General features: G+C 27.4%; 1 protein-coding gene across 5 annotated transcripts in view; it reads right to left on the bottom strand.

Annotated features, from left to right (window-relative positions):
• The window catches only part of LOC127290862 (chloride channel CLIC-like protein 1), a 175,872-nt gene that overhangs the window by 88,589 nt on the left and 59,517 nt on the right, over positions 1 to 27,766 (bottom strand). For all 5 annotated transcript variants that reach the window (XM_051319676.1, XM_051319673.1, XM_051319674.1 and 2 more), the window contains 2 exons: positions 19,155 to 19,301; positions 18,089 to 18,200 (listed from right to left, as the gene is read on the bottom strand). In XM_051319676.1, the coding sequence (XP_051175633.1) occupies positions 18,089 to 18,200; positions 19,155 to 19,301 (259 nt within the window). The remainder of the gene's footprint in view (positions 1 to 18,088; positions 18,201 to 19,154; positions 19,302 to 27,766) is intronic.

The raw sequence follows: 27,766 nt of genomic DNA, 5'->3' as shown, positions 1-27,766 counted from the left end.
TGTTTCAATATTGCCTCAGAAATTAACGTGAATATAAAAGAGAAAAGAAGAATAGAAAATTTTACAAGAAACCCAAGAAATGAGAACCCGGTTTCAAAACCAAGATTTAGTAAACAGACAAATATAGAAAAATGCAACCATTGCAAAAATGTAGGTCATACAGAAGATGTCTGTAGAGGAAAATTGAGAGGTTTACCACCACGTCAAGAGAAAACTTAATATTTTCAGTCACGATCGATCAACAGCAAACCACCAGACCGAGTGCAGCTAAGCGATGAAGTTTCTTTATCGGAGAATACACTAAGCACAACCTTCCACCGATCCCGAGAGAACGAAGAATACACGACACACCTATTGTGGCTTTTAAATTTAATAAATTAAAATCGGGAAAATTTGTAATTGATACAGGATCTAATATATCCATCATAAAAAACAGTATGTTAGAAGGAAAAAACTTTAAAAAATACGCACCTCATAATGTTTTAACAATAGGAAATAATTTAGTAACATTTGGATATTCTATTTGTTTAAAACTTTATGGTAAAGAATAAGTTTTTCAAGTTACGAAAGGTGAAAATACATTTACAGAAAATGGTTTAATTCCAATGAATTTACTTTACGATCAAAATTTTAAAATTGACTTAGAAAAAGGTATTTTAAACTTAGGACCTAAAATACTTCATCGACAACCTAGTGCAGATAAGAAAGATAAAATCTGTTTTATTAACTTTGAAGGAGGATATTCAGCAGTTACAAAATATGATTATCAAGGAAAACCAATTTTAACACCTAATACAGCAAAAATTGAAAGTATGTACGATGCTTATGAAGACTTAAGGATAGATTCTATAAAAAAATTGACTGACGAAAAAATGTACCAATTCAGCAATAATGAAAGAATTAAAGAATTATTATCTAAAACACGACTAGACCATATCAAACAAGGAAAAGAAGACTTACTAAGAATCATAACAGAATTTCACAACATTTTCCCATTAGGAAACGATCCTTTACCTTTAACTAAATTAACTAAGCATACAATTAGAACAACAGACGATCAACCTGTAAATACAAAACAATATAGATATCCACCTATGTTACAAGAAGAAGTTTACCAACAAATTAAAGAAATGTTAAAGAAAAATATACTTCGAGAAAGTATGTCTCCTTTCAATTCACCATTGAGAGATTCTTTTTCAATCGCCCCAGCCAAAAAAGTCAATGTTCTGGGATTGGCTTCATACTTTGGTTGGTTTTGACGTTACGGATAACATTGTCATTTTCAAATCCGTATAACTATGACAAAAGTTAATGCATTTTAATTTATCTATAATGAATTTTAATGCATTTTTCACGTACTTTTTAAAAATGTATACGAAATTAAAAAAAAAATTTACCCCTTTTCTTAAAAATCAACCCTTATTTTTCGATTTTCACCCCTTCGGGTATTTTTTTATTTTCATTGGAAAGCTGAGGTATTTTCCCATGAGCTGTGTAAATATAAAAGTGGGACAACAATAATTTTGTGAGAAACATAATATTAAAGTAGGCGGTGCCTACTTAAATCCTCGAAGATGATCTCCAGGTATACCCGTTATCGGCGACCTGGTTGTCCAAGTGTTAAGGATATTTTCTCAAACCTCAAATATGAATGCCAAAACCATTAAAAACAATTCGCGATAAATTCTCGGCGATGATCCTAAAGTATACCAATCATCGGCAACCTGGTTCTGCAGGTAAAAAATTACCATGGAATATTGTGCGGTTGTTAGTTCTGAATGTGCATAAAAAATTTTAGTCCTTTAGGACATCAGCAAATCGTTTAAATTAAATTTTAAAATTTCATATTTTGACTTTTGCAAAACAAATTGTTTATAACAATAACACTTATATTCAAAAAATTATTTAACCATAAAAATCGTGTTCAGCATACAAAAATACATTAGGAACACTTATTAAGGTCATTTGAAATATAAAATGTTTCAAGAAATCTATTTCAATTAGTAGTAAAACTTTAAAAGCGTTTTTCTCGAAAAGTTGATTTTGGTCGATAGCACCGTTTTCTCAGACCCGGTCACATATGTAATATATTACATAATATTATAAATGTTAAAATTAATAATAATTATTATAATAAAAATAATTATAATAAATTATAATAATTATTATAATTGTTAACATATTAATTATTTTATTAATTAATTTTAAAAATTATCGATGGCTTTGCGGACTGTGATTATTTCACAAAAAAAACTTAAAAATTTCCTTCACGAATTTCTCACCAAAAACAGACACAAAAATGTAATAAAAAATTTAAAAAAGAATAAAACACCCTTTTATTTAATTAAAAATAACTTTTGTTCATTTTATAGACAGTCTCAACCCTGTAGAATGCAGAGAGCTGTTATTGAAGTAAACTGCAATAATATAGGTGCGTACAACGATGGGTACTCATCTTTGCGTCGATAGCGCGGGTGCACCGCCTACTTTAATATTATGTTTCTCACAAAATTATTATTGTCCCACTTTCATATTTACATAACACATGGGAAAAAACCTCAGCTTTCCAATGAAAATAAAAAATAAATACCCGAAGGGGTGAAAATCGAAAAATAAGGGTTGATTTTGAAAAAAAGGGTTGAAATTTTTTTTTTTTATTTCATAAACATTTTTGAAAAGTACGTGAAAAATTCAAATATTTTCTTAATGAGTTTATATATTAGAGATTTATTACTATCATATACAATGTATAGATAAGATAATTCATCAGTTAGGAAATTCTAAATTCTTTTCTTGTTTTGATCTTGCTTCCGGATTTCATCAAATAGGAATGAATCCCAAGGACAAAGAAAAAACAGCTTTTAGCACAAACCAAGGTCATTATGAATATAATAGAATGCTTTTTGGTTTAAAAAATACCCCTCCAACATTTCAAAGAATGATAAATAATGGATTAAAAGGACTAACAGGTAATGGATGTTTTGCATATATTGACGATATTATTATTTACGGACGAACGTTGGAAGAACATAATAAAAATTTGTAGAATTTTTTTATAAGACTATGACAAGTTGGACTCAAATTACAGCCAGATAAATGCGAATATTTGCGTCCAGAACTGGAATATTTAGGGCATGTTATTACAAAAGAAGGTATAAAGCCAAACCCAGATAGAATTGACAAAGTAAAAAATTATCCAAGACCAAAAACTCAAAAACAGATTAAGCAATTCTTAGGACTTATTGGTTATTACAGGAAGTTTATAAAAAACTTCTCTAAAATAGCAAATCCACTAACTAAATTACTACGAAAGGAAACTACATTTGAGTGGACACAGAAAGAAGAAATCGCATTTTCGGAATTAAGAGATAAATTAATAACAGCACCGATACTACAATTTCCAAATTGGAATCAAGTTTTTGTTCTAACAACTGATACATCAAATGAAGGATTAGAAGCAATTTTATCACAAGGACACATTAGAGAAGATAAACCAATAGCATTTGCTTCAAGAACTTTAAATAAGGCAGAAATAAATTACAAGACTACTGAATAAGAATTATTAGCAATAGTATGGTCAGTTAAACATTTTAGACACCACCTTTTTGGACGAAGATTTAAAATTGTAACATATCACAAACCCTTAGTTTGGTTATTTAATGTAAAAGATCCGACAAGCAGATTAATGAGATGAAGACTAAAATTAGAAGAATACGATTATGAAATTATTTACAAAAAAGGAATTGCCAACACAAACGCTAACGCCTCATCGCGCATTCCAAGGGTTCAGATGACAACAGACGGTACATATGATACGTTACAACAGCAGAACGTGCGTACTACAGGTGTAGACGAGAAAAATGAAAACATGGAAGTAGATACGCAAACAGAAGACGACAACTCAATAATTGATGACGAAAATAAATACGAAAATATGGAAATAGATTCACAGACAGAAGAAAGTGATCAATCAATAATTAAAGACGAATTCAAGGTAGTAAAAACTACAAAATTGATTACAGGTACTAAAGAAAAAAGGCAAGGGTATGCAAAATATTCTCTTTTGGAACCGATAAGTAACTTGAGAGATATATAGATATATATATATGGCTCAAAATTTCTGAAGTGGGCCACTAATTTTTCGATGGCGAGATTTTTATAAGTCATATCAATAATTTTATAGTATTTTCGAATCAAAATAAGATCCTAAAGTTATATTGCAAAATTTTAATTTTTTTAAGAGTTATTGTTTAAACAATTTTTAAGCAGCCAATTAGTAAAAAAAGCTTTTCTACGGTTCCATTTGATGGATTTTGCTGAAATTTGGTATGAGTAATGTACAATAACCATGCTCTCAAATAAAAAAAATTTATTTCATTTTGTTCATAATTTGTTGAAAATAGCAACAATTATTATAAACAAATGAAAATTTAATAACCTTCTGCGCCTAATTTCGTATTTTTTCTTGTCAATTATGATTCCCTATTTTATCACGAGTATTTAAAAAAAAAAAAGTCAGTATATTGCATTAGGTCAAAAGTTATTAATATATTTGTGATCGCGGTCCGAGAATTAAGTGGAACGCCGCGCCGGACGAATACGCTGAAACACGTTAGAACACGAGCGCGCTCTTGGACCTTGCTGTTCTTTTGAGTGCATGTGTATAATTTAATTTTTAAATTCATATTTATTTCTAATTTCCCTTACTATTAAAAAATTATATCTGCATAATATTTAATAATTTTTCTATTTGTACAGAATATTTTGTATACGTAAGTATTTTAAATGCCTATCCGTTCACGAGTATTTTAAAATTTATTGTTTATGAAAATTATAACCTTATATCAGAAATATTTTTCACACTCTGCTTCTATTTCTCATGAAAAATAAAAATGCCGTCACCAAATGTATGCTGCAACCCCTTGTTAAAGAAAAATCATAGACCTTAATTTAGTAACTGAAAAATTTGATAAAAAATTTACTAATCTTGTCGGGAAGTATATTTGCACGTCATGTAAATCCGTGATATATAAATATATCACGGATTTACATGACGTGCAAATTTATTAATAATAATAATAATAATAATTAATAATAATAATACAAATTTAAAACCTTAATTTAGTGACTGAAAAATTTGATAAAAAATTTACTAATCTTGTCGGGAAGTATATTTGCACGTCATAAAAATTTATTAATAATAATAATGCAAATATACTTCCGACAAGATTAGTAAATTTTTTATCAAATTTTTCAGTTACTAAATTTAGGTCTATGATTTTTCTTTAACAAGGGGTTGCAGCATACATTTGGTAACGGCATTTTTATTTTTCATGAGAAATAGAAGCAGAGTGTGAAAAATATTTCTGATATAAGGTTATAATTTTCATAAACAATAAATTTTAAAATACTCGTGAACGGATAGGCATTTAAAATACTTACGTATACAAAATATTCTGTACAAATAGAAAAATTATTAAATATTATGCAGATATAATTTTTTAATAGTAAGGGAAATTAGAAATAAATATGAATTTAAGAATTAAATTATACACATGCACTCAAAAGAACAGCAAGGTCCAAGAGCGCGCTCGTGTTCTAACGTGTTTCAGCGTATTCGTCCGGCGCGGCGTTCCACTTAATTCTCGGACCGCGATCACAAATATATTAATAACTTTTGACCTAATGCAATATACTGACTTTTTTTTTTTTAAATACTCGTGATAAAATAGGGAATCATAATTGACAAGAAAAAATACGAAATTAGGCGCAGAAGGTTATTAAATTTTCATTTGTTTATAATAATTGTTGCTATTTTCAACAAAGTATGAACAAAATGAAACAAATTTTTTTTATTTGAGAGCATGGTTATTGTACATTACTCATACCAAATTTCAGCAAAATCCATCAAATGGAACCGTAGAAAAGCTTTTTTTACTAATTGGCTGCTTAAAAATTGTTTAAACAATAACTCTTAAAAAAATTAAAATTTTGCAATATAACTTTAGGATCTTATTTTGATTCGAAAATACTATAAAATTATTGATATGACTTATAAAAATCTCGCCATCGAAAAATTAGTGGCCCACTTCAGAAATTTTGAGCCATATATTAGTTTATGGAAGAAAAACAATACCTAAAGAAAGAGCTATATACAAAGTAGTAAGAGATTTTAACGAGGAAACAGAAGTACAGTGGATCAGAGACATACCTCAAATAGATAATGATGACGCGAATAAAATACGATTAAAAAGAAACAAAATAGAACAAACAGGACAGTTAATTATAAAACGAGAATTTGGACCGACATGGATAAAAGAAATTTGGATCACTAACGAAGAAACAGAAGAAAATGACAAAATAAAAATTAGTCCTCAGGTGACAGATGATCAATTATTAGAATTTTTAGAAAGAAGAAAGATTAAGAATTATTTACGAGGATATAGATGAAAGAAAAATATCGAGGATTCTTTTTAAATTATGGAAAGGAGGTGACAAGGAAATAAATTTAATAAAGAAACACATTGAAACAAATAGAAGAAAAATTATAGCAGAAGCACATGAAGGAATATTAGGAGGACACTATTCGAAAGATATTACAGTACAAAAGATAAGATATATGTGACCGTCCACGAAAAAACAAGACTTGCCTCCCAAAAAATCAATTTTGAGTTTTTGATGCGAATCGATAGATTTTAAGTTGCTCATTCACATGCAAAAGTCAGAAATTGTTTATGTCAATTACTTTTGACACTATAACGTTCTAAAGACGGGCATGTCAAGCGTGTTCCTTGTTTCTGCTTCTACTTTAATCGCTTGCCTTATGAAATTTACTTTTGGGAGCTAAGCCTTGTTTTGTCGTGGACGGTCACATATGACAAACTGGCCCAACATTACAAAAGATGTTGAAGACTTCATCAAAACATGTGATTTATGTCAACGATTTAAACAAAATTAAAGAAAACAAGAATATTATGAAGAATCAGCCATACCAGAAAGACCAAATGATAAAATATCAATAGATATAGTGAGACCATTAAATGAAACTACCAGCGGAAATAAATATATTTTGGTGATTCAAGATTTTTTAACTAGATATGTGTATTTAGAAACATTAAAGGACAAATCAGCAACTTTAGTCATAGATGCTATGTGGAAAGGATATTTAAAAACGAACGGTAAACCTTTGGAAATAATAACAGACAATGGGAAAAAATTTATTAATAACAAATTTTCACAACTAATGACCGAATTAAAAATAAAACATGTAAAGACTTCAGTTTATCACCCACAAAGTAATGGAAAGAATGAAAGATCACACAAGAAGATTAATGAATATTTAAGTATTTATGCGCAAAAAGATGAATGGGATAAAGAGTTACCTAAAGCAATGTTAACATACACTATGACAATAAATAGGATTACAGGATTTTCTCTATTTGAACTACAAAATGGCAAAAAAGCAAGAGAAGCATTTGAAACATTAAACAAAATAACGAATCTCGTGAAGAAAAACGAATTAAAACAAATAGAACACGAAAACAAATTGCATGTTGCAAGAAGAAAAGCAATGAATCTCAAAGAAAACAAATACTGACTGATAAAAAGACAATTTCAGTTGGGGAGCAAATATTGATAAGAAATCATATAAGAAAAAAGAGACACCCTTTGTGGTTAGAACTATATATAGTTTTACATAAAATTAGAAATACATATACAATAGAAAATAATCGAAAGGTTCATAGGGAAGATATTAAGAAATATTTTGTTTTAGATAGTGAAGAAGACGATTTGGATGACGACAACAATAGCGATTTTGATGAAGATTTGTTAATGAGCCTCGGGCTGGTTGTAGCAGAAACTGATTATAATATAACGGAATTAAAAGGCAATATATTATATATTATATATTAAAAACAATACTAAAGTAATAAAAATGATCTTAGATTCATCATCTTAAGATTATAAGTTCTCAGAAAATAAACTTGTAGCAGACTACGATATACTAAACCAAATGAAAGCAGAAATAAATAATAACAAAAAGAGTTTGTTCATTCAACAAAAATTATTAATAACTGAAACTTTAATAGAAGAAATGAATCACGACTAGATTTAGCAATAAGTTCAATTAATTTAGGGAAGCATGGAACCCCCAAATTTTACCGCCTATAATGTTGCATGAAACAATTAATGGATTTGAAAAGGAATTTAGGACTAAATATCACATCGAAAGCGATGAAAGAAACTATCAACATATTATAGACATTAGTGAAATTACTACAATAATAAAAAATCATCACTTAGTATACATAATTAAAATTCCGATTTTAGATGAAAAAGAAATGACAATAGTAAGAAGTTTACCAATTCCAGAACGAAGAATTAATGGTCAAGCTATGATGTTTTTACCAAACCACGAATATATTTTGCAAACGAAAACTGAATACGTGATGATTGACAAGACAGATTTAGAAAACTGTAGTACTATAGAAGACTATAAAATTTGTAAGAGAAATCAACCGAATTATTTAATATATCAAACAGAAAATTGTGATGCGGATTTAATAAAAATGTCTAACAGAAATTATCTAAAATCTCCATTACTACTCAGCGATAAAACATTTATGAAAATAGAAACAGGAAATATATGTATATTTGTAAAAGAAACAGTTATAGATATAGTACGCGAAAATAAAAATTATAATGCTAAAAAATTGGGTACTTATCTAATAATAGATAATAGATACGAATGAAATAAAACTAGATCTTAATAAACCAATGAGAAATATAAGTAGATACTTTGAGGATACAATCACGATAGATGTAGATTTGGAGAATGACGATTTAAAATTAATTAATGATAATTTACCAAAATTACCAAGATTTCTTAATTTAAATAGAATAAAAGAAGCGAAAATTAGTATGGAAGATACCGAAGCGATGCTAGATAAATTAAAGACACATGAAAGATTTAAGAGTTGGACAGAAAAAAAGTCTTTGACGTATTTAGAGTACATAGGATATGCAAGTATTGTAATTATAATCTTCTATATAATGTTTAAATCCAGAATTATACAGTGTATTTTAAATTTAATAAGATATTGTATTGGGAACTGTTACACAAATTGTAGTTTTAACAATACAGGTCCAACGCAGCTTGTAGCTTCTGAAAAAAATCTGCAAGGATTAAATTTTGAATTTCATTCGAAACCTCCTAGAAGGAAACCTGCATCGAATTTTTAAATGCATGTTAATTTGAAAATCATCGATAATTTAAAGGGGGAAGGTGTCGACAGTATGAAGTATGAGTTTGTATTGTAAAGAGTGGGGACTATTGCACAGTCCTTTAAAACTAATGCATAAGCAGGTGTGGTCAGATTAATTAGACGCTACTCAAAGTGATAGCACGGTTAGTAAATTGTTTTCAAAAAAAACTCAGTGAAGCTTTGGAAGGATTGATTATCGCCAAGTTTTTGTACTTTGCTTGTTAAATAAATAAAGTAGAGTTTGTTTTCAGTTGAGTAACCATTTTGCAATTTTTGTAAGTTGTTTTATTTCTAATTAATACTTAAATTAAAATTTTATAATTTAGTTTTCTATGAGTGATGTTATTAATAAATTATTATTATTTATTATATTATTTTTTTTATATGACGCAACCGTTACTATTCAGCGCAGCCAGTTTACAATTTTTGTTATTGCTAGATCATATTTTATATATTTCCTTCTTTAATTGTGCTTTTTGCTCCTCTTAAAGGCGATATGATCAGTATAATATTAATTATATATATTTTTCTTATAGCGCAGCAGGTGTACAATTTTTGTTATTGCTTGATCATATTTTATATATTTTCTTCTTTTAAATGTTTTTTTCTCCCTTTATATGCGATATCATCACTAGGGGAATGTAGTCAGGGTAGGACATAGTTTTGAATTTTCTCTATAACGTCCCCTGTAAGCCGAATTTTGAGATTTCTTGCATATGGTTTGAAAGATCTACTAAAATGTAATGTTTTTGATGAACATTGTAAAAATATTTGACCAAAAGTTTCAGAGTTATAGTCAATTAAAAAAAAAGTATTCAGGGTTGAACCAGGTAGTCAGGGTTAAGCCACTGTAGAAAATCAATGAAATATGCAGATAAATGATTAATAATGACCTTCAAATGATAGAAAGACATTTAAATACACTTGTAAATGTGTAAAGGAACCACGAAATTGAAATAAAAAGCCCTATTATGTAATTTTCAGATTTTCGCTTGTATCGCGAAGCTGGTCTGAAAAGTGAAAAAAATTATCAAAAAATATATATTATATTAAATATAATATAATACTGTTGTTATAATTTTAAACATAAGAAACATTTAATATTTAACAATTGTCATTTCATCCTTCAATGTTACTGATCAAAATTAAGATCAATTTTATACAATATTAATAAAATTTTAATTTAAAACATAAATTACAGTAGGACTCCGGTTATCTGAGCTAATGTGGACCGGACCTACCTCGGATAAGGCGAAAACTCGGATAATCCGAATTGTTATTACAATTTAACATTATTATTGTTTAAACAATTATTATTTACTACAAACGAAAAATAATATTGTATATATTTCATAATAATTTAAACAATTTGAATGTATTAAAAATAAACTTATATTTATAAAAAACTAAAATTAAAAATAACTCTGATGAAGTAGACTTGACTTAGATAATAAAGAATTTCCTACTGGGACACAACCTCGGATAATCGAGACCTTGGAGAAAGCGAGCTCGGATAAACGGGGTTTTACTGTATATACAATATACATAAGCTACAATAAGTACACAATAATAAGTAGAAGTATAACCGAGCGAGCGAGTAATACATCGCTAGTAGAAATTAAAATAATATTTCTGTAGCCACGGGTGGTAGTTCCCCGCGCGTCCCTCGACATGGCGCGAGAGAGAAAGGAGATCGTATGTAACGGCAAACAGACACACTGTTTTCGCGGAGTACTACGTTCTCTCTCCGTCGCATCGCTTTCTTCCTCGCTCCAACGACTAGTACGCGTCTCTCTTTCTTTTACGCTGTTGAATACATAGTGGATGCTTTCTCTCTCGCACTCGTTAAGTATTACGACCATAATACACACTAGTATGGCTAGGGACGTCTATGCTATACGCTATGGCACCAATACACCTATTTTTTCTTACTCACAGCCTATCCTTCCTTGCCCCTCTGTATCTCTCAAGCCAACAAGCTATGCCTGACATTGCTTTATTATAATGTGCTTTTTAGATCTATTATGCAACACAGAAAACGAATAACACTTTATAAACATTATAAGAAATGCCTTTGGAATCTCTTAGAGATGTCCAAATAATTATATATTAAATATTAACTTTCAATTAATAACCTAAATTTTTAGGAAGACCTATTTAACTTTCATGAGAAAATTGAGAAACTAAGTGATTTAATTTAATACAAGAAACAAAGAGTGATGCAATAAAGATAGCTGCATCCAATGTGTGTCCATTCAAAATGAACTAGAACACTACCACAATATTGCAAGGTTGCAATAAAGAACATTGACAACAATAAAATTATTAAATAAAACATACTTTTTCGGTTAGTTGTTGTTTGGGAGAGAAGAGAGAGAGAGAGCTCAGTGTGGAGCTTGGAGTTTTTGAGAGTTTCAAGTTTGAGTTTGTGTCTCTGAGTTGAGATTCTTTGAAACAAACTTCTAGTTTCGAGGTTGTTTCCTTTTTGAGTTTTGATTTGAGTTGTTATTTTTGAGTTGATATTATTTGACAAGTAGAGTATTGAGTTGTGATTTGATTTAAGAGTATTGAGTTTTACAAAGAATTAATAATTGAAAGTTTTGAATAAAGAGAATCTGATTTTGAGTTTGATTAAAGAGTATATAAATGACTTTTTGAGATCACTTAACTTAACTCAATTCATAAGAATTGAGATTGAAAATAAATAGTAATTGAGTTTTATGTTTTCTATTGAGTTTTGAGATTGTTTGTTATAATTGATTGAGATAAAGAGAATTTTAAATAATTATATTAAATTGAAGAATTGATTTAACATTGTAATTTAGTTGCGTCGAGTATATTGGAAGATAAAATTCTGAGGAAATTCAAAGGTAAAAATACGAAATAGTCAAGAGACTCTTAACAAATTACACTCATAACATCCTTACACATACATTACATTCACACGTAAAATTGTATTTGAATACAGAATACTGTAATATTGTAATATTTGGGTTTTTAAACAATATATATTTATATACAACTATTTAAATATTTGTTTAATCTTTTCTTTGAAATATTCCTAAACCAATTGTTCTATTAATATGGAATCTCAACCAACTCACTGAATAATAGTGAGGTAAGGAGGGGATCCACTACCTATACAATATAATTTGTCCGAAGGGCAACGTATGTTAAAGTACCAAGATCTTTTAGAGTTTTTGACGTCAAGCTCTGGTTTCTTCAATAAAACGTGAAATTTCCTTGAATAATCTTGCCGGAAGTGTGTAACCACTTTGGCAAGTGAGAGGATTAATACAACGAAATTGTTTAAATAACAGAAATAAAATTTGTAATTAGGCTTTTACTTCTGAATAAAGGTCTTTGAAAAAATAATATTTGAGTTATGTACGGTCGAAATAGTAAAGTGAAATTATAAATTGAAAATAGAGAGTAAATTGTTATATGTCGTAATTTTGACGCGAAATAATGAGAGTAATTTAGTATAAAGGAGCGACATAATTTGTATAAAAAAAATTATTCAAGAAATATCGTTGCGCGATAATACAATCGTAAAGAACAGATGATGCTCCCGTCCGGTACCAAGGATCCGAAATAATTTGTGTGCTTACACAAATAATTTCGGTCGAACGTAAAGTAAAACGCTAACTTACTCCGAAGTCCATGGAGGCCGGTTAAGAATCAATTCAAGTGAAGAATTTTTGTTGAAAGACCAGCCGGGTGCGGAGTGCCCGCGTCTGCTTTTGCAATTGCCGGCTTAACGAATTAGAGTAAGAGAGAGTGGATTTGTCTGTCCCTGTTTCAAAATTGTTCGTGCAAAAAAAAGAACATACGGCAAACCGCGAATTAGGCACGCGAGTTATTGTGTGAGGACGATTTTTAAAATTTATGTTTTTGGCCATCAAAAAGAAATTGCCGACGGTAAAATAAGGCAGCGGAACGGTAAGTACTCAGTATCGTTCCGGGGTAATTTATATTTTTTTTGTAACTCCATCCTTCTTCCCTACAACCTTCTTTGTAAGAGAGAGTGGAATACATTTGTCATCAGTATTTAAAACGATAAAATAAAATTAATAATTCTTTCTTCTCTTTATTTTCTGTTCCCTCTATTCTAATAATAACAAGTTGTAAAAAAGAAGTCGCGGTATATTTTCCTATCTTATCTTAGAGTTTTTTTTGAATTTCGACATCTTTTTTTAATTTTTTAGTAATATTCGCCTTTATTTTATCTATAATTTAAAAAAAATTCACCCTGGAGACTTTTTTAGATCTTGAGATATCGTTGTTTGAATATCATTGTCTTCAGAACAATTGAAGGGCCGCATTCCATAAGGGGTTATAGATGTCCAAGACGTCGCAGAGTTGGCCCCTAGAATAAATTCAATGTAGAGATTGTAATGTTCAACCAATTTAAATTAATTTTTTTTAAATTAAAGGTAAAGTAATCGACTACATATTAATGACCTTAAATTTGAAAAAAAATTTTGTTGTTTAAATATTTAATTAACAAAATAAAAAGGTGTGACAGAAAATTAATAAATTTGTTCTAATAACTAAAAAAATTGTTTCTACAGTTTATGTGTTTTATATTAAGCTCAAAAAATGTATATCAATTTATTCCATAGGGATAAAAAAATTATAGGAAATAGCTTCAATTTAATACGTGAGGTGGCATAACCCTTCAATGTAAAACATAGATGCTAAAGAGATTAACAACAATATCTTAATTATTTTTTTTGGTTAAAAATATGTAATTACAAAGGACTTTTATGATTTTGGATATTTTTTACTAAATAAATAATAAAAGCTGATGCACACAGCAATATGTAAACAAATATAACATTGATGCTGTTTAGGTTGAATGAAACACTGGCTATCGCCGGAGATAGAATTTTAGACCCGCCATTTTGAATTTTAAAAAACAAATATCATATTCGTAATCAGCGACTCCGAAAATCCCCGAGTAACAAGTTTCAAGCGAATTTAAGCAAATTTAAAAAAATTATCCGCTATTTTGGACCCGCCATTTTGAATTTTGAAAAACTAATGTCATATTCGTAATCAGCGACCTCGAAAACCCCCAAGTAATTAATTTCAACCAGATTCATCGACTTTTATTAATTTATTAACTTATTTGTTTATAACAAATACATTAATGTTTTTTTACTGTAATATTACAAAAAAAATTTCATTTTATTTGTTTCTTAAGTGATTTATAAACTTTTAAAATGAAATTTAGCTGTTTATGAAAAATATCACTCCCTAAATGTTCATGAAAATTATTTTGTTCATTAAATATTTAAACAACAAAATATTTTTTTCCAAATTTAAGATCATTAATATGTAGTCAATTACTTTACCTTTAATTTTAAAAAAATTAATTTAAATTGGTTGAAATTTGCGATCTCTACATTGTATTTATTCTAGGGGCAAACTCTGCGACGTCTAGGACATCTTTAACCCCTTATGGAATGCGGACCGTCAATTAGGATCTGAATCTTTCTTTATATACTTTCATTTGTTTTATGATATTGTTTCTAGTTTGTAACAATATTATAATGTTTATTGCAAAATTTTTTCCATAAAGTTTAAGTTCTGAAATACAGTGTCAAACTTTCACAAAAATTTGTACATTTGGGAGTTAAATGCTTCAAAGCGTTTTTTTCAAAACGATGTTTTTGAAACTGGAGGACAGTATAATTCAAGTTCTTATAAACCAATTTAAACAAAAAAAAAGTCATTTAAAGGGGCAAAACAACCTTTTTAAAAAAAAAATTTTTAATCGATGCCTTTTTCTTATTTTTTAATATTTTTATTTTTTTAATTCTGTCATAGTTTATAATCATAATGATTTGTAGAAGGTTTATATTACTAAATTTTTATATTAAAGGTTAGAAAGCGAGTGCCATTGTAATTTTTTTATTTATGAAATTAAGTGATTAATGAGTTTCTTCGTGTTATAAATAGAAATAACTAAATAGTAAATTGGTAGGTTAACCGGCGTACTCTTAAGAAGGTTTCAATTAATTAATGTTGATTCTCTTTAAAAGTCGAGGGCATGCGTACTCTTAGACATGACCTGCCTAAGAGTACGCAAATGAGTTTTCTTCAATAATATTTAATTTACGAAAAAAATAAGATAATATTTATACTTTCAACATAGACTATCCATTCTACAGATGCTTCACTATAATTTAGTCATTTATTTGTGAATTTTTACTTTCATGTTTAAAAGTAATTCCAAAAATAAAATTAAGTGCGTACTCTTAGGATACTGCACCCTAAAGGCCCCTAATGTTATAAAAAAATTTCTTTTTTTAAATAAATTAATAAGTGAAAAAAATAAAATTTTTGAAACCCTTTTTTTGATGCTTGAAAAGTGTAATACTTCCTTAAGCGGTCAGTACCACATCTCAGTGACTTTTCTTAAACATTTTTTTTTATTACAAAATTTATTTTATTTACTTCAAATTTTTGATACCTAACAGAAGGGGTTTTAAACTATTGAAAAAAAATTTTATTCCTTATTTATTATGGATTACTACTTGTGAATGGCGGACATAATATCTACAATTCAGATCATCGAAAAATAAAATTTTTAGTTTTTTTTGGAAAAGTAAGCTTGTCGTTATCGTCGTAACTACGATCAACTATTTTCGATAAAAAAACAAAATAGCAGACTTTTTTAATTTTTGACTCTGTTTTTTCAACTTAAATTGTTTAAAAAATGGTTAAATATTAATAAAAAATTATGATTATAGTTCCGACGATAGCGGTATATGTATAGAATAAGCCATACAAATTTGAGCTCAAATGGTGCAATATTTTAGTTATGATGTCCGCAGGGTCAAAAAACGTTGTTTTGAGGAAAAGCGAATTTACGAAAATATGCCCTTTCTCAAAAAAATATCCCCTTACGCGTCAGGATATATTATATACATGTATACATTTTATATATGTATTTATATACATATATGTGTAGTTTTATATATATTTATATAGGAACAATTATATATAAAAGCATAGATTGGGCGCGCAAAGAGTACGCTCCGTGAGCGCGTGACTTTTACATTGAGCAATTCCATGGAATGTGATCACAAGAATTTTTGATGATTGGAGAAATTTTATTGAAACCTTGTGAATATGTTCCTTTATTTGTACAGAATGAAAGCCCACAAACAATTTTTCAAAATTTTTTGAGATATCTCTAATTAAAAATGTATGTCATTTTTTAAAAAAAACCATGTAACTTTTTTTCTTGTTATCCAAATGAGATCAATTTTTTTCAAATTTCTCACAAAAAAATGCTATTTTAAGAAAAAAATAGTTCATGAAAAAAAAATTTTTTTGCCCTGAAAAAAGAAAAAAAAATTTTGAATTCATTTTTTGAAAAAACTACCTCTTCAATTTAAAAATTTTTTTTTCTACTTAATGCATATGATGTTAAGAATAACTTCTCTAATTTTCATAATGGACAGCAAGAACTTTGGGAGAAAAAAATTAAGACGTCCCGTGCGGCGCGACGGTACGCGCGCATCCTAGTTTTCACGTCCATTATATAGTATGGAAACTTGCAAATATCTCAAAAAGTACGAATTTTCGTAAAAAATGTTTAAGACAAAAGTTGTTCCAAACAGAAAGATCTACATATTTAAGACCAAAAAATTGGGCCGGGGCCCATTGTTGGGCCATACAATGAAAAAAGTGGTTTTCTTAAATAAGACCACTAATTTTCAATATCAAATTCGTAATCCCTATGAAATTCTGCGTTCAGACATGTTGTATAAGTGCCCAAAATATTGGTCCCAATGTCTGAGATTGGGCCCAACATTTTTTGACAAACAAATAAATAAATTTTAAAAAATCTTATCTTTGGGGGGTTTTTGGGGTCACAGGATTAGAAATTCGAAGCTAATTTTGAAATCGAGCACAGAGCCCAATGTAAGATTCCACGGCCCAATGTGAGGCCCACAGTAAAGAAATCAGTTTTCTTAAATAAAACCCACTAATTTCCAGTATCCATTTCGTAATCGTTATGAAATTCTGGGTCAAGACTTGTAGTGCAAATGCCAAAAATATTGGGCCAAATGTCTGGGATTGGGCCCAATATTTTTGGAATTTGTACCACAAGTCTAAGCACAGAATTTCATAACGATTACGAAATGGATGGAAACTAATTTTTTTACTGTGGGTCTCACATTGTGCCCCAAAGATAAGATTTTTTAAAATTTATTTATTTGTTCGTCAAAAAATGTTGGGCCTAATCTCAGACATTGGGACCAATATTTTGGGCACTTATGCAACATGTCTGAACCCAGAATTTCATAGGGATTACGAATTTGATACTGAAAATTAGTGGTCTTGTTTAAGAAAACCACAAAAAAATTGATCTCATTTATATAATAAGAAAAAAGTAACATGGTTTTTTTTTAAAAATGACATACATTTTTAATTAGAGATATCACAAAAAATTTTGAAAAATTGTTTGTGGGCTTTCATTCTGTACAAATAAAGGAACATATTTACAAGGTTTCAATAAAATTGCTCCATTCATCAAAAATTCTTGTGATCACATTCCATGGAATTGCTCCATTGTACCCCGTTTTTCGATATGTTACCGAAGCTTCCAACCAAAATAATAGTTTCCATAGCATTTCTACATATATCTACTACAAGAATTTTCAGTTTTTAGAAACTCGATTTTTTTGAAAAAAGATGTGGTACTAACCCCTTCAAACAAAATTTTCAGAGGTGTTACAAACTTTCAGCACTCAATAAGATATAGAGATAGATTTGAATAAAATATATAAATTTGTACTTACGGAAAGAAACTTTTGACATAATGTATTGCATCATGTTCATTTTTTCTGGTTGACATTCAATGGGCATTTTAGAGAACATCATTTGCTTAGCTGTTTGTTTTATTTCAACTTCCTAAAAGAATAAATATTTTTTATGTATGTACACTACCGTTGGACATTGTGCGACCTCTGCTTTTTCGACGACTATAAATTGATTTAAATCTACAAAAATATTAAAACTAAAATTTTTCCTTTTTGTTTTATAAAAGCTAATAAAAGTCTGAATGAAATAACACCTTGAAGAAGAGAATATGTTAATTTTTCAATTAGATATCTAAGAAAAGCCCAATTTTCAATGTTTTTACTATTTTTTTTATTTCTCTGGAAAAAATTAATATTTTAAAACGTTCTTGGGCTTATTGGAATCGTATTTTGTTATACAATTCAAATTATTTAAATCAATTCATGTTTACATTCTTCCCTAGCGTATACAAACCGTGAAAATTGGCTCAAAAAAGTCAAAAAATTATGATTGATATTTAAATGATAAAAAATGATTAGTAAAATATGTAAATCTGAAATTTACTTACATGAATCAGAGAAGTTTAAGATGATCTATTTACTTGATTTTTAAACATTACATTTTGTTGTAAAATTGTACTTTAATTTTTTGACTTTTTTTGAGACAACTTTCATGGTTTGCATATGCTAGGGAAAAATGTGGGCATGAATTGTTTTAAATAATTTGAATTGTATAACAAAATAAGATTCCAATAAGCCCAAAAACGTTTAAAAATATTAATTTTTTCCAGAGAAATGAAAAAAATAGTAAAAAAATTGAAAATTGGGTTTTTCTTAGATATCTAATTGAAAAATTAACATATTCTCTTCTTCAAGGTGTTATTTCATTCAGACTTTTATTAGCTTTTATAAAACAAAAAGGAAAAATTTTAGTTTTAATATTTTTGTAGATTTAAATCACTTTACAGTCGTCGAAAAAGCAGAGGTTGCACAATTTCTGACGGTATTGTATTTTTAATAAGAAAAAATTGAATTTAGATGAAAATATCATTGAATATTAAATTACCTTAACGAGTTGATACCAAGTCATAAAAAAGCTGATGACAATAATTAAATCTATGACAAGAAGAATAATCGCTCCTCTTGTCCATCTTATGTATCTACTTACAAATAATATGAACATTACTATCAATATTCCTACACAGGTAGATTTCTGTAAAATAATAAAAGAAATATTTAGTACAACAGAAATTGAGTCAAAACTTCTGGACTTATATTTTTTTGTTATGTTTTTCAGTAAGAAAGAGGAAGTTTTAATATATGAATGGTGCGCTGTAACAGTGCTGTATCCGCCAAAATGTCACTTACACTTTTAGACAGAGATGTGTACACTGAAAAACAGGTTAATTGAATCAAGTAAATGCATCTACTTGAGCAAATTATCAGCAAATTTTCTTCAAGTTTGCCATAAAAATTTTTTGCAAATTGTATGTAAAATTTTTCTGCAAACTTGCAATGCAAACTTCGCAAAGCGTGGACATATAGCTATTTGCCACAGTTTTGCAGCAAATTTACATTGCAAACTAACAAATTTGGCATTGTAAACTTGCTGAAGAATTGCTGCAAATTGCACAGGCACACAAAAAAAAAAGTTGTCTGTTTATTGAACTAGACATATATTTGATATAGTATTTTGGGCTGTGTGTCCGAATCTGAGCTCAGAATTGCTCCATCACCCTCAGTTTTTTTTAAATCGACCAAAACCACCCTTAAACGGACAAATTCACACTACGGAGATAAAAAATAAATCAACTTATTTTTTTAAAAAACCGAATTTTACATCTACGAAACTTTGCTCCACTAACTGAAAAACAAAGCCAGCATTGATCCAGCACCCCCTGAATTTTTTTAATTGAAAAAACTACCCCTAATCTAAAGAATCAAATTCAGGAGATAAAACAACAAAATAACTGATTGACAAATTTTATAACCAGATATTTTTCCTCCAGCAATGCAGTAACAAAGACAGAAATGCTCCCTCACCCTCTAAATTTTTTTTAAATCGAAAAACCACCCTTAAATAGTACAATTCAAATTTAAGAAGTAAAAAAATATTATATTACCGGCTTCTTTTAAATACAGAACCTTACATGTATGTAGTTTTGCTCTACTAACTCAAAAAATAAAGCCAGCATTGATCCATCACACTCTGAATTTTTTTAATAAAAAAAACTACCCTTAATCTGAAGAATCAAATTCAGGAGGTAAAACAATAAAATAACTGATTAAAAAATTTTATAACCAGGTATTTATACTCCAGCAAGGCAGAAACAAAGCCAAAAATACTCCCTTCCCCTCTAAAATTGTTTTAAATCGAAAAAACCACCCTTAAATAGTAAAATTCAAATTTAAGAAGTAAAAAAATATTATATTACTGGCTTTTTTTAAATACAGAACCTTACATGTATGTAGTTTTGCTCTACTAACTCAAAAAAATAAAGCCAACATTGATCCATCACACTCAGAATTTTTTAATAAAAAAAACTACCCTTAATCTGAAGAATCAAACTTAGGAGGTAAAACAATAAAATAACTGATTAAAAAAGTTTATAACCAGGTATTTTTACTCCAGCAATGCGGAAACAAAGTCAGAAATGCTCCCTTCCCCTCTAAAATTTTTTTAAATGGAAAAAACCACCAAAGAATCAAACGTAGGAAGTAATACAATATAATTATATTGTATTACCTCCTAAGTAGTAGGTAGGGTATTTTTTTCTATTTAAAAAAATTCAGAGGTTGATGGATCAATGCTGGCTTTGTTTTTGAGTTAGTGGAGCGGAAATACATAGATATAGTAAGGTTCTATTTTAAAAAAGTCAGTTATTTAATTTTTAATCTCCTAAATTTGAATTTCTCCGATTAAGAGTGGTTTTTTCGATTTAAAAAAATTTTAGAGGGGAAGGGAGCATTTCTGACTTTGTTTCCGCATTGCTGGAGTAAAAATACCTGGTTATAAACTTTTTTAATCAGTTATTTTATTGTTTTACCTCCTAAGTTTGATTCTTCAGATTAAGGGTAGTTTTTTTTATTAAAAAATTCTGAGTGTGATGGATCAATGTTGGCTTTATTTTTTTGAGTTAGTAGAGCAAAACTACATACATGTAAGGTTCTGTATTTAAAAAAAGCCGGTAATATAATATTTTTTTACTTCTTAAATTTGAATTGTACTATTTAAGGGTGGTTTTTCGATTTAAAAAAAATTTAGAGGGTGAGGGAGCATTTCTGTCTTTGTTTCTGCATTGCTGGAGGAAAAATATCTGGTTATAAAATTTGTCAATCAGTTATTTTGTTGTTTTATCTCCTGAATTTGATTCTTCAGATTAGGGGTAGTTTTTTCGATTTAAAAAAATTCAGAGGGTGATGGATCAATGCTGGCTTTATTTTTTGAGTTAGTAGAGCAAAACTACATACATGTAAGGTTCTGTATTTAAAAAAAGCCGGTAATATAATATTTTTTTACTTCTTAAATTTGAATTGTACTATTTAAGGGTGGTTTTTCGATTTAAAAAAAATTTAGAGGGTGAGGGAGCATTTCTGTCTTTGTTTCTGCATTGCTGGAGGAAAAATATCTGGTTAGAAAATTTGTCAATCAGTTATTTTGTTGTTTTATCTCCTGAATTTGATTCTTCAGATTAGGGGTAGTTTTTTCAATTAAAAAAATTCAGGGGGTGCTGGATCAATGCTGGCTTTGTTTTTCAGTTAGTGGAGCAAAGTTTCGTAGATGTAAAATTCGGTTTTTTTAAAAAATAAGTTGATTTATTTTTTATCTCCGTAGTGTGAATTTGTCCGTTTAAGGGTGGTTTTGGTCGATTTAAAAAAAAACTGAGGGTGATGGAGCAATTCTGAGCTCAGATTCGGTTTCAGCGGCCCAAAATACTATAGGAAATATATGTCTAGTTCAAGAAACAGACAACTTTTTTTTTTGTGTGCCTGTGTTGTTGTGCTATCTGGGAATTATTTTCTTAAAATTGAAATATTTTATTTTATCTGTCCAATTAAATGTAACCATCTTGAATCAAATCATTTTTTTGTTTCCTCTTCAACAATTTTTTCTTAATCTAACACAAATATTCTTGAACCAAAAAAATAAGAACATTAATATAAGTAAATACGTGTTTAAACTGGATTAAAAATTGCATTGTTTGAAATAAACACACTGTAAAAAAGCACTATTGATTCAATAGTATCGATGTTATTGAAAACAATTTTTTTGAAACAATAACGTATTTTCTGAATCAAATTAAAATATATTAAAGTAGAACAATTTATGATTTTAAACTAAAATCCTAATGTTCTCTATAGAAACATTTTAAGTAGTTGTGATGAAAGTAGAATTTCTTTTGTCAAAGAAACATTATTTGATTTCAAATAAGTGTACTTATTAATTAAATAACAAAGTTGTTTTATTAAAAAATAGTGTTTTTAGTTTGTATAAAAGTATATTTGAAACAATACAAATTGCTTTCGATTTAATAGCACATGCTGTTGTTATAATAAATTGCTTTCGATTTAATAGCACATGCTATTGTTATAATAAACGGCATATTCACAACCGTTTAAATGCAGATGCTATAAAATTGACAGTATACGTAGTTGAATCATAGAACCATTTATAGCATTACGTGGAATTGGAAATTGTTATATTAGGATGCATTCTTTAACCAGAAATCATATTTCTACGATTTATTTTAATATAAATTAGATTATTTAAAAATTAATTTTCATTAGGTAATTTATTAATTTTTAATTAATAAATAATATTTAACAATTCAATTAATTTTAATAATCACCTTTTCTTGCCCAGTTGAACATTCCGACCACGTTTACGACGTCGTATTCTAAGTAGTTTGCGACGTAGTAAACGACGTAGTAAACGACGTAGAAAACGACATAGTAAACGACGTCGTAAATGAAAGCGGAATTTGGGATTGCAAACTACGTCGTTTACTACGTCGTTTACGATGTTGCAAAAATTATTTTAATATTATTTATTTAGTAATTTAGTAAGTCCAATATCCAATATTAAAAATTTTAATAATAATTTAAAAAAAAATTTATTTTTATTATTTTTTAATAGTTATTATTATTATTATTTTATTTTTAATATTTTAATTAAAATAAAAAAATGGTCATCAAAATATTAGTAAAACCATTTCTTCCAAAAAAGAATTTGTCTCAAATCCAATAAAGGAGAGACATCGGGCAGAAAAAAATTTCGACAAAAAAAAAATTTTCGATCACTGCTTATATACCAATCTAATAGCACCTCAACTGCGAGAAACAGTTATGATGTTCGCCCTCCCTGTGGCGTTGAGCGAACTTAAGTCCAGAGCTGAGCCATCAGCGCAGCGCGGAAACATTTGAAAAATTTGATTTTATTAGATATTTTATTTTATTTTAAATATGACAAATAATTAACTTAATAAATAATTAATATCATAAATAATTATTAATAACATAATGTCATACTTAATAATTCGTTAATTAATTATTTTTAACCAAAATTTGACAAAAAAAAATTTGTTGGCCAAAAAAAATATTACCATTAAAAAATAATTTTTTTGTTAAATTTTCGTAGTAAAAAAAATTTTTTTAAGACAATTATTTGTGACCTAAAAGAATATCACGATGAGAATATAATTAACAAAAAAAATTACTCGTAGCACAGAAAAAATTTCACCATGAGAAAATAATTTTTTTAAAATTTTATTTGTAAAAAATTTATTGGTAGCTCAAAAAAAATATCACGATGAGAAAATAATTTTTTGTCAAATTTTCTCTGTAAATAAATTAATTAACTAAATAACGTACCGTAAAACGGGGTTATTTCGCTCATTGCGGGTAAATTCGCTCACCCACTTTTATGCTTTATTTCAGCTTTAAAATAAAGTTTAATACCTTTATTAGCAGGTAAAAATGTTAAATTTGTTAATAGAAATACTAAATTTTAGTTTTTAATCAAATTTAAAGCAAAAAAATGGGTGAGCGACTTTACCCGCACTGAGCGAAATAACCCTGTTTTACGGTAATTATTAGTTACTTAATTTTTTACTACGAAAATGTAACAAAAAAATATTTGTAGTACAAAAATAATATCAAGATGAGAATTTTAATTATTTTTAAATTTTCTCTGTAAAAAAAATATTTTGTGGCCTAAAAAAATTATCACGATAAGAAAATAACTGTTTTGTCAAATTTTCTCTCCAAAACAATTAATTCACTAAATACCGTAATAAATCGTTGTTTTTTTTACTACGAAAATTTACCAAAAATTTATTCGTAGCACAAAAGAATATCACAATGATAAAATAATAATTTTTTTTCAAATTTTCTTTGAAAAAAAAATTCGTGTTTTTAAAAAAAATCACGATGAAAAATAATTCTGTTGTAAAAATTTCTCTGTAAAAAAATTTAACAAAAAAATTGTACGTAGCACAAAAAAATATTACGATGAGAAATTTACTTATTTTAAAATTTTCTCAGGAAAAAAATTAATTGTGGTCCAAATAAAATATTACCATTAAAAAATAATTTTTTTGTTAAATTTTCGTAGTAAAAAAAATTTTTTTAAGACAATTATTTGTGACCTAAAAGAATATCACGATGAGAATATAATTAACAAAAAAAATTTCTCGTAGCACAGAAAAAATTTCACCATGAGAAAATAATTTTTTTAAAATTTTATTTGTAAAAAATTTATTGGTAGCTCAAAAAAAATATCACGATGAGAAAATAATTTTTTGTCAAATTTTCTCTGTAAATAAATTAATTAACTAAATAACGTACCGTAAAACGGGGTTATTTCGCTCATTGCAGGTAAATTCGCTCACCCACTTTTATGCTTTATTTTAGCTTTAAAATAAAGTTTAATACATTTATTACCCGGTTAAATTTTCGTAGTAAAAAAATTAATTAACTAATTATCAAGCTAACTAGCAAAATTAAACGCGCGGAAGCGCGCCAAATTGAGGACTTAATTATTTGTTATAAAGAAATTAAAGATTAATATTATTAATAATAATTTAATTTATTAGAATATTATAACATATTAAATGATAATAATGAAAATTATATGTTTACAGGCCTCGGATTATACGACTTTTTCCGACTTTTTTCAAAAATACGACTTTTATCGACTTATTTTAAGGGGTCTACTCACTTTAGACGCTCTAAAATGAAGGCTGTTTTCAAGAATTTTTCTGATTGGTTTATATTATAAATATTGACATATAAGTTGTTAGACTAAAGAAATACACTCCCGAAATACATGAAAAAATTTTTGTTATTTGTTTTTGTAAATTTTATATGCTTACAAATGGTAGTTGAAAAAAAAATCCCCCAAAAAAGATGGGTCCACGCTGTTGATGAAATCTCTGACATGAATAGTCCGAAACCAAAAAATCAAAAAGTTTTAGATTCAGTGTGTTAATAGCTATTGCGCATATCAAGGGATTTTTTATTTTTGCAAAATTGACAAAATGGCGGACATTTTTCGAAAAATTAAAGAAAACCGTGTGTTAGTTTTTTCTAAAAATATCCGCCATTTTGTCAATTTTGCAAAAATAAAAAATCCCTTGATATGCGCAATAGCTATTACCACACTGAATCTAAAACTTTTTGATTTTTTGGTTTCGGACAATTCATGTCAGAGATTTCATCAACAGTGTGGACCCATCTTTTTTGGGGGATTTTTTTTCAACTACCATTTGTAAGCATATAAAATTTACAAAAACAAATAACAAGAATTTTTTCATGTATTTCGGGAGTGTATTTCTTTAGTCTAACAACTTATATGTCAATATTTATAATATAAACCAATCAGAAAAATTCTTGAAAACAGCCTTCATTTTAGCGCGTCTAAAGTGGGTAGACCCCTTAATAAAATGCGACATTTTTTTTACATTTGAAAGCAATGTAAATAAAATACATTTTTTTTTGTATAAAATGTAGATCTTCTTCAGATCTTTTTCAATTCAATTATTTAACAAATGAACTAAAATGATTCTTCACTAAATTAATTATTTTTAATAATTTTAATTAAATACATCACAAATTCAATTATATCAAAATTATTTTTCAATTAAAATTTTTATGAAATTTAACAATTGTTTATAATTTAAAAAATATATCACAATAAAATTGAATTATTTTTTAAAAATTTCAATTCAAAATAAACTAAAATTCAATTATTACCCGAAATTTTAATTCAAAATCAATTAAAATTCAATAATTATCCAAAATTTTCAATTTAAAATTTAATTATTTACCAAGTTTTCAATTTAAAATGAAATAAAATTCAATTATTTTCTAAAATTTCTATTCAAAATTAATTATCCAAATTTTCAATCAAAAATGAACTTCAATTAAATTATTATCCAAAATTTCAATTAAAATTCAATTATTTCCCAAAATTTTCAATTTAAAATTTAATTATTTACCAAGTTTTCAATTTAAAATGAAATAAAATTCAATTATTTTCTAAAATTTCTATTCAAAATTAATTATCCAAATATTCAATCAAAAATGAACTTAAATTAAATTATTATCCAAAATTTCAATTAAAATTCAATTATTTCCCAAAATTTTCAATTCAAAATGAATTGAAATTCAATTATTTTCCAAATTTAAAATCAAATAAAATTTAATTATTCTCAAAAATTTGAATTCAAAATTAATTGAATTTTCAATAATTTGAATTTAAAAGCATCTAAAATTTCTAAAATTTTCCATCGAAATTTTTTTTTTTTTGAAATTTAATACTTTTAATTATAACTCTAAGGAAATTCAATTATTTTTAACTATTTTAATAATATTCTTTGAAAATTCAACTATGTGAAACCATTTTTCAATTAAAAATGATTTTCAAATTATTGTATTTTGTCCGCATTTTCTAATAAATTTTTAGTGAAATCATCTAAAATTTTAATTACAAAACACTTAAAGTTTCAATTAATTTCAAAAATCTCAATTTTAAATCTTTGAAAATTCAATTAAATTTAAAAAATGTTTTCCAAAAATTGTTTGATAAATTATTTTTAGTTCTGTAAAATTTAATAATTGTTTGAAAATTAACAATATCTTTTGAAATTTAATTATTTCTAAAAATTTCAACTTTAACCCTTCGAAAAGGATTATTATTAAAAAAAAAAGTTTTATTTAAAAATCTGTAAAATATTTTTGTTAAAATGAAAAACAAATCCACTTTTTTTTGGAATATAAATCGACTAAAACGACTGTTTTGTGTCTTTAAGTTGATTCGAGGCCTGTGTTTTTATAATTAATATTTAATAGGTAATCGTTGGCCCCTGGTACCTTAAAAATAAATTTTTTTCAAATTACTATCTTGTACGAAATTTCCTGGCGCATCTTTTTTCTCATCATAAATTTTTTGTATTTGTATACAATTTTTGAATCAATATACAATTTTTAAATTGATATACAACTTTAAAAAAAATTTCGTTGGTAAACGTTGTGTACTTCAGCTTCGTGAATTGAATTTTCGAATTTGGAATTTTAAAGAAACTTATTTTATTATTTTATTTTAAAGAAATTTGGAAACACAATTATACAACTTTGGCAAAAATGAGAAAAAGAATTGTCAAAATTTGACACGTCATA

This window comes from Leptopilina boulardi, unplaced genomic scaffold, assembly GCF_019393585.1.
Source record: "Leptopilina boulardi isolate dan_hultmark-lab unplaced genomic scaffold, ZJU_Lbou_2.1 LbouV2_90, whole genome shotgun sequence".
Classification (NCBI taxonomy): Eukaryota; Metazoa; Arthropoda; class Insecta; order Hymenoptera; family Figitidae; genus Leptopilina; species Leptopilina boulardi.
Note: the sequence above shows the minus strand (reverse complement) of the source record. Positions and strands in the feature narration are given on the sequence as shown.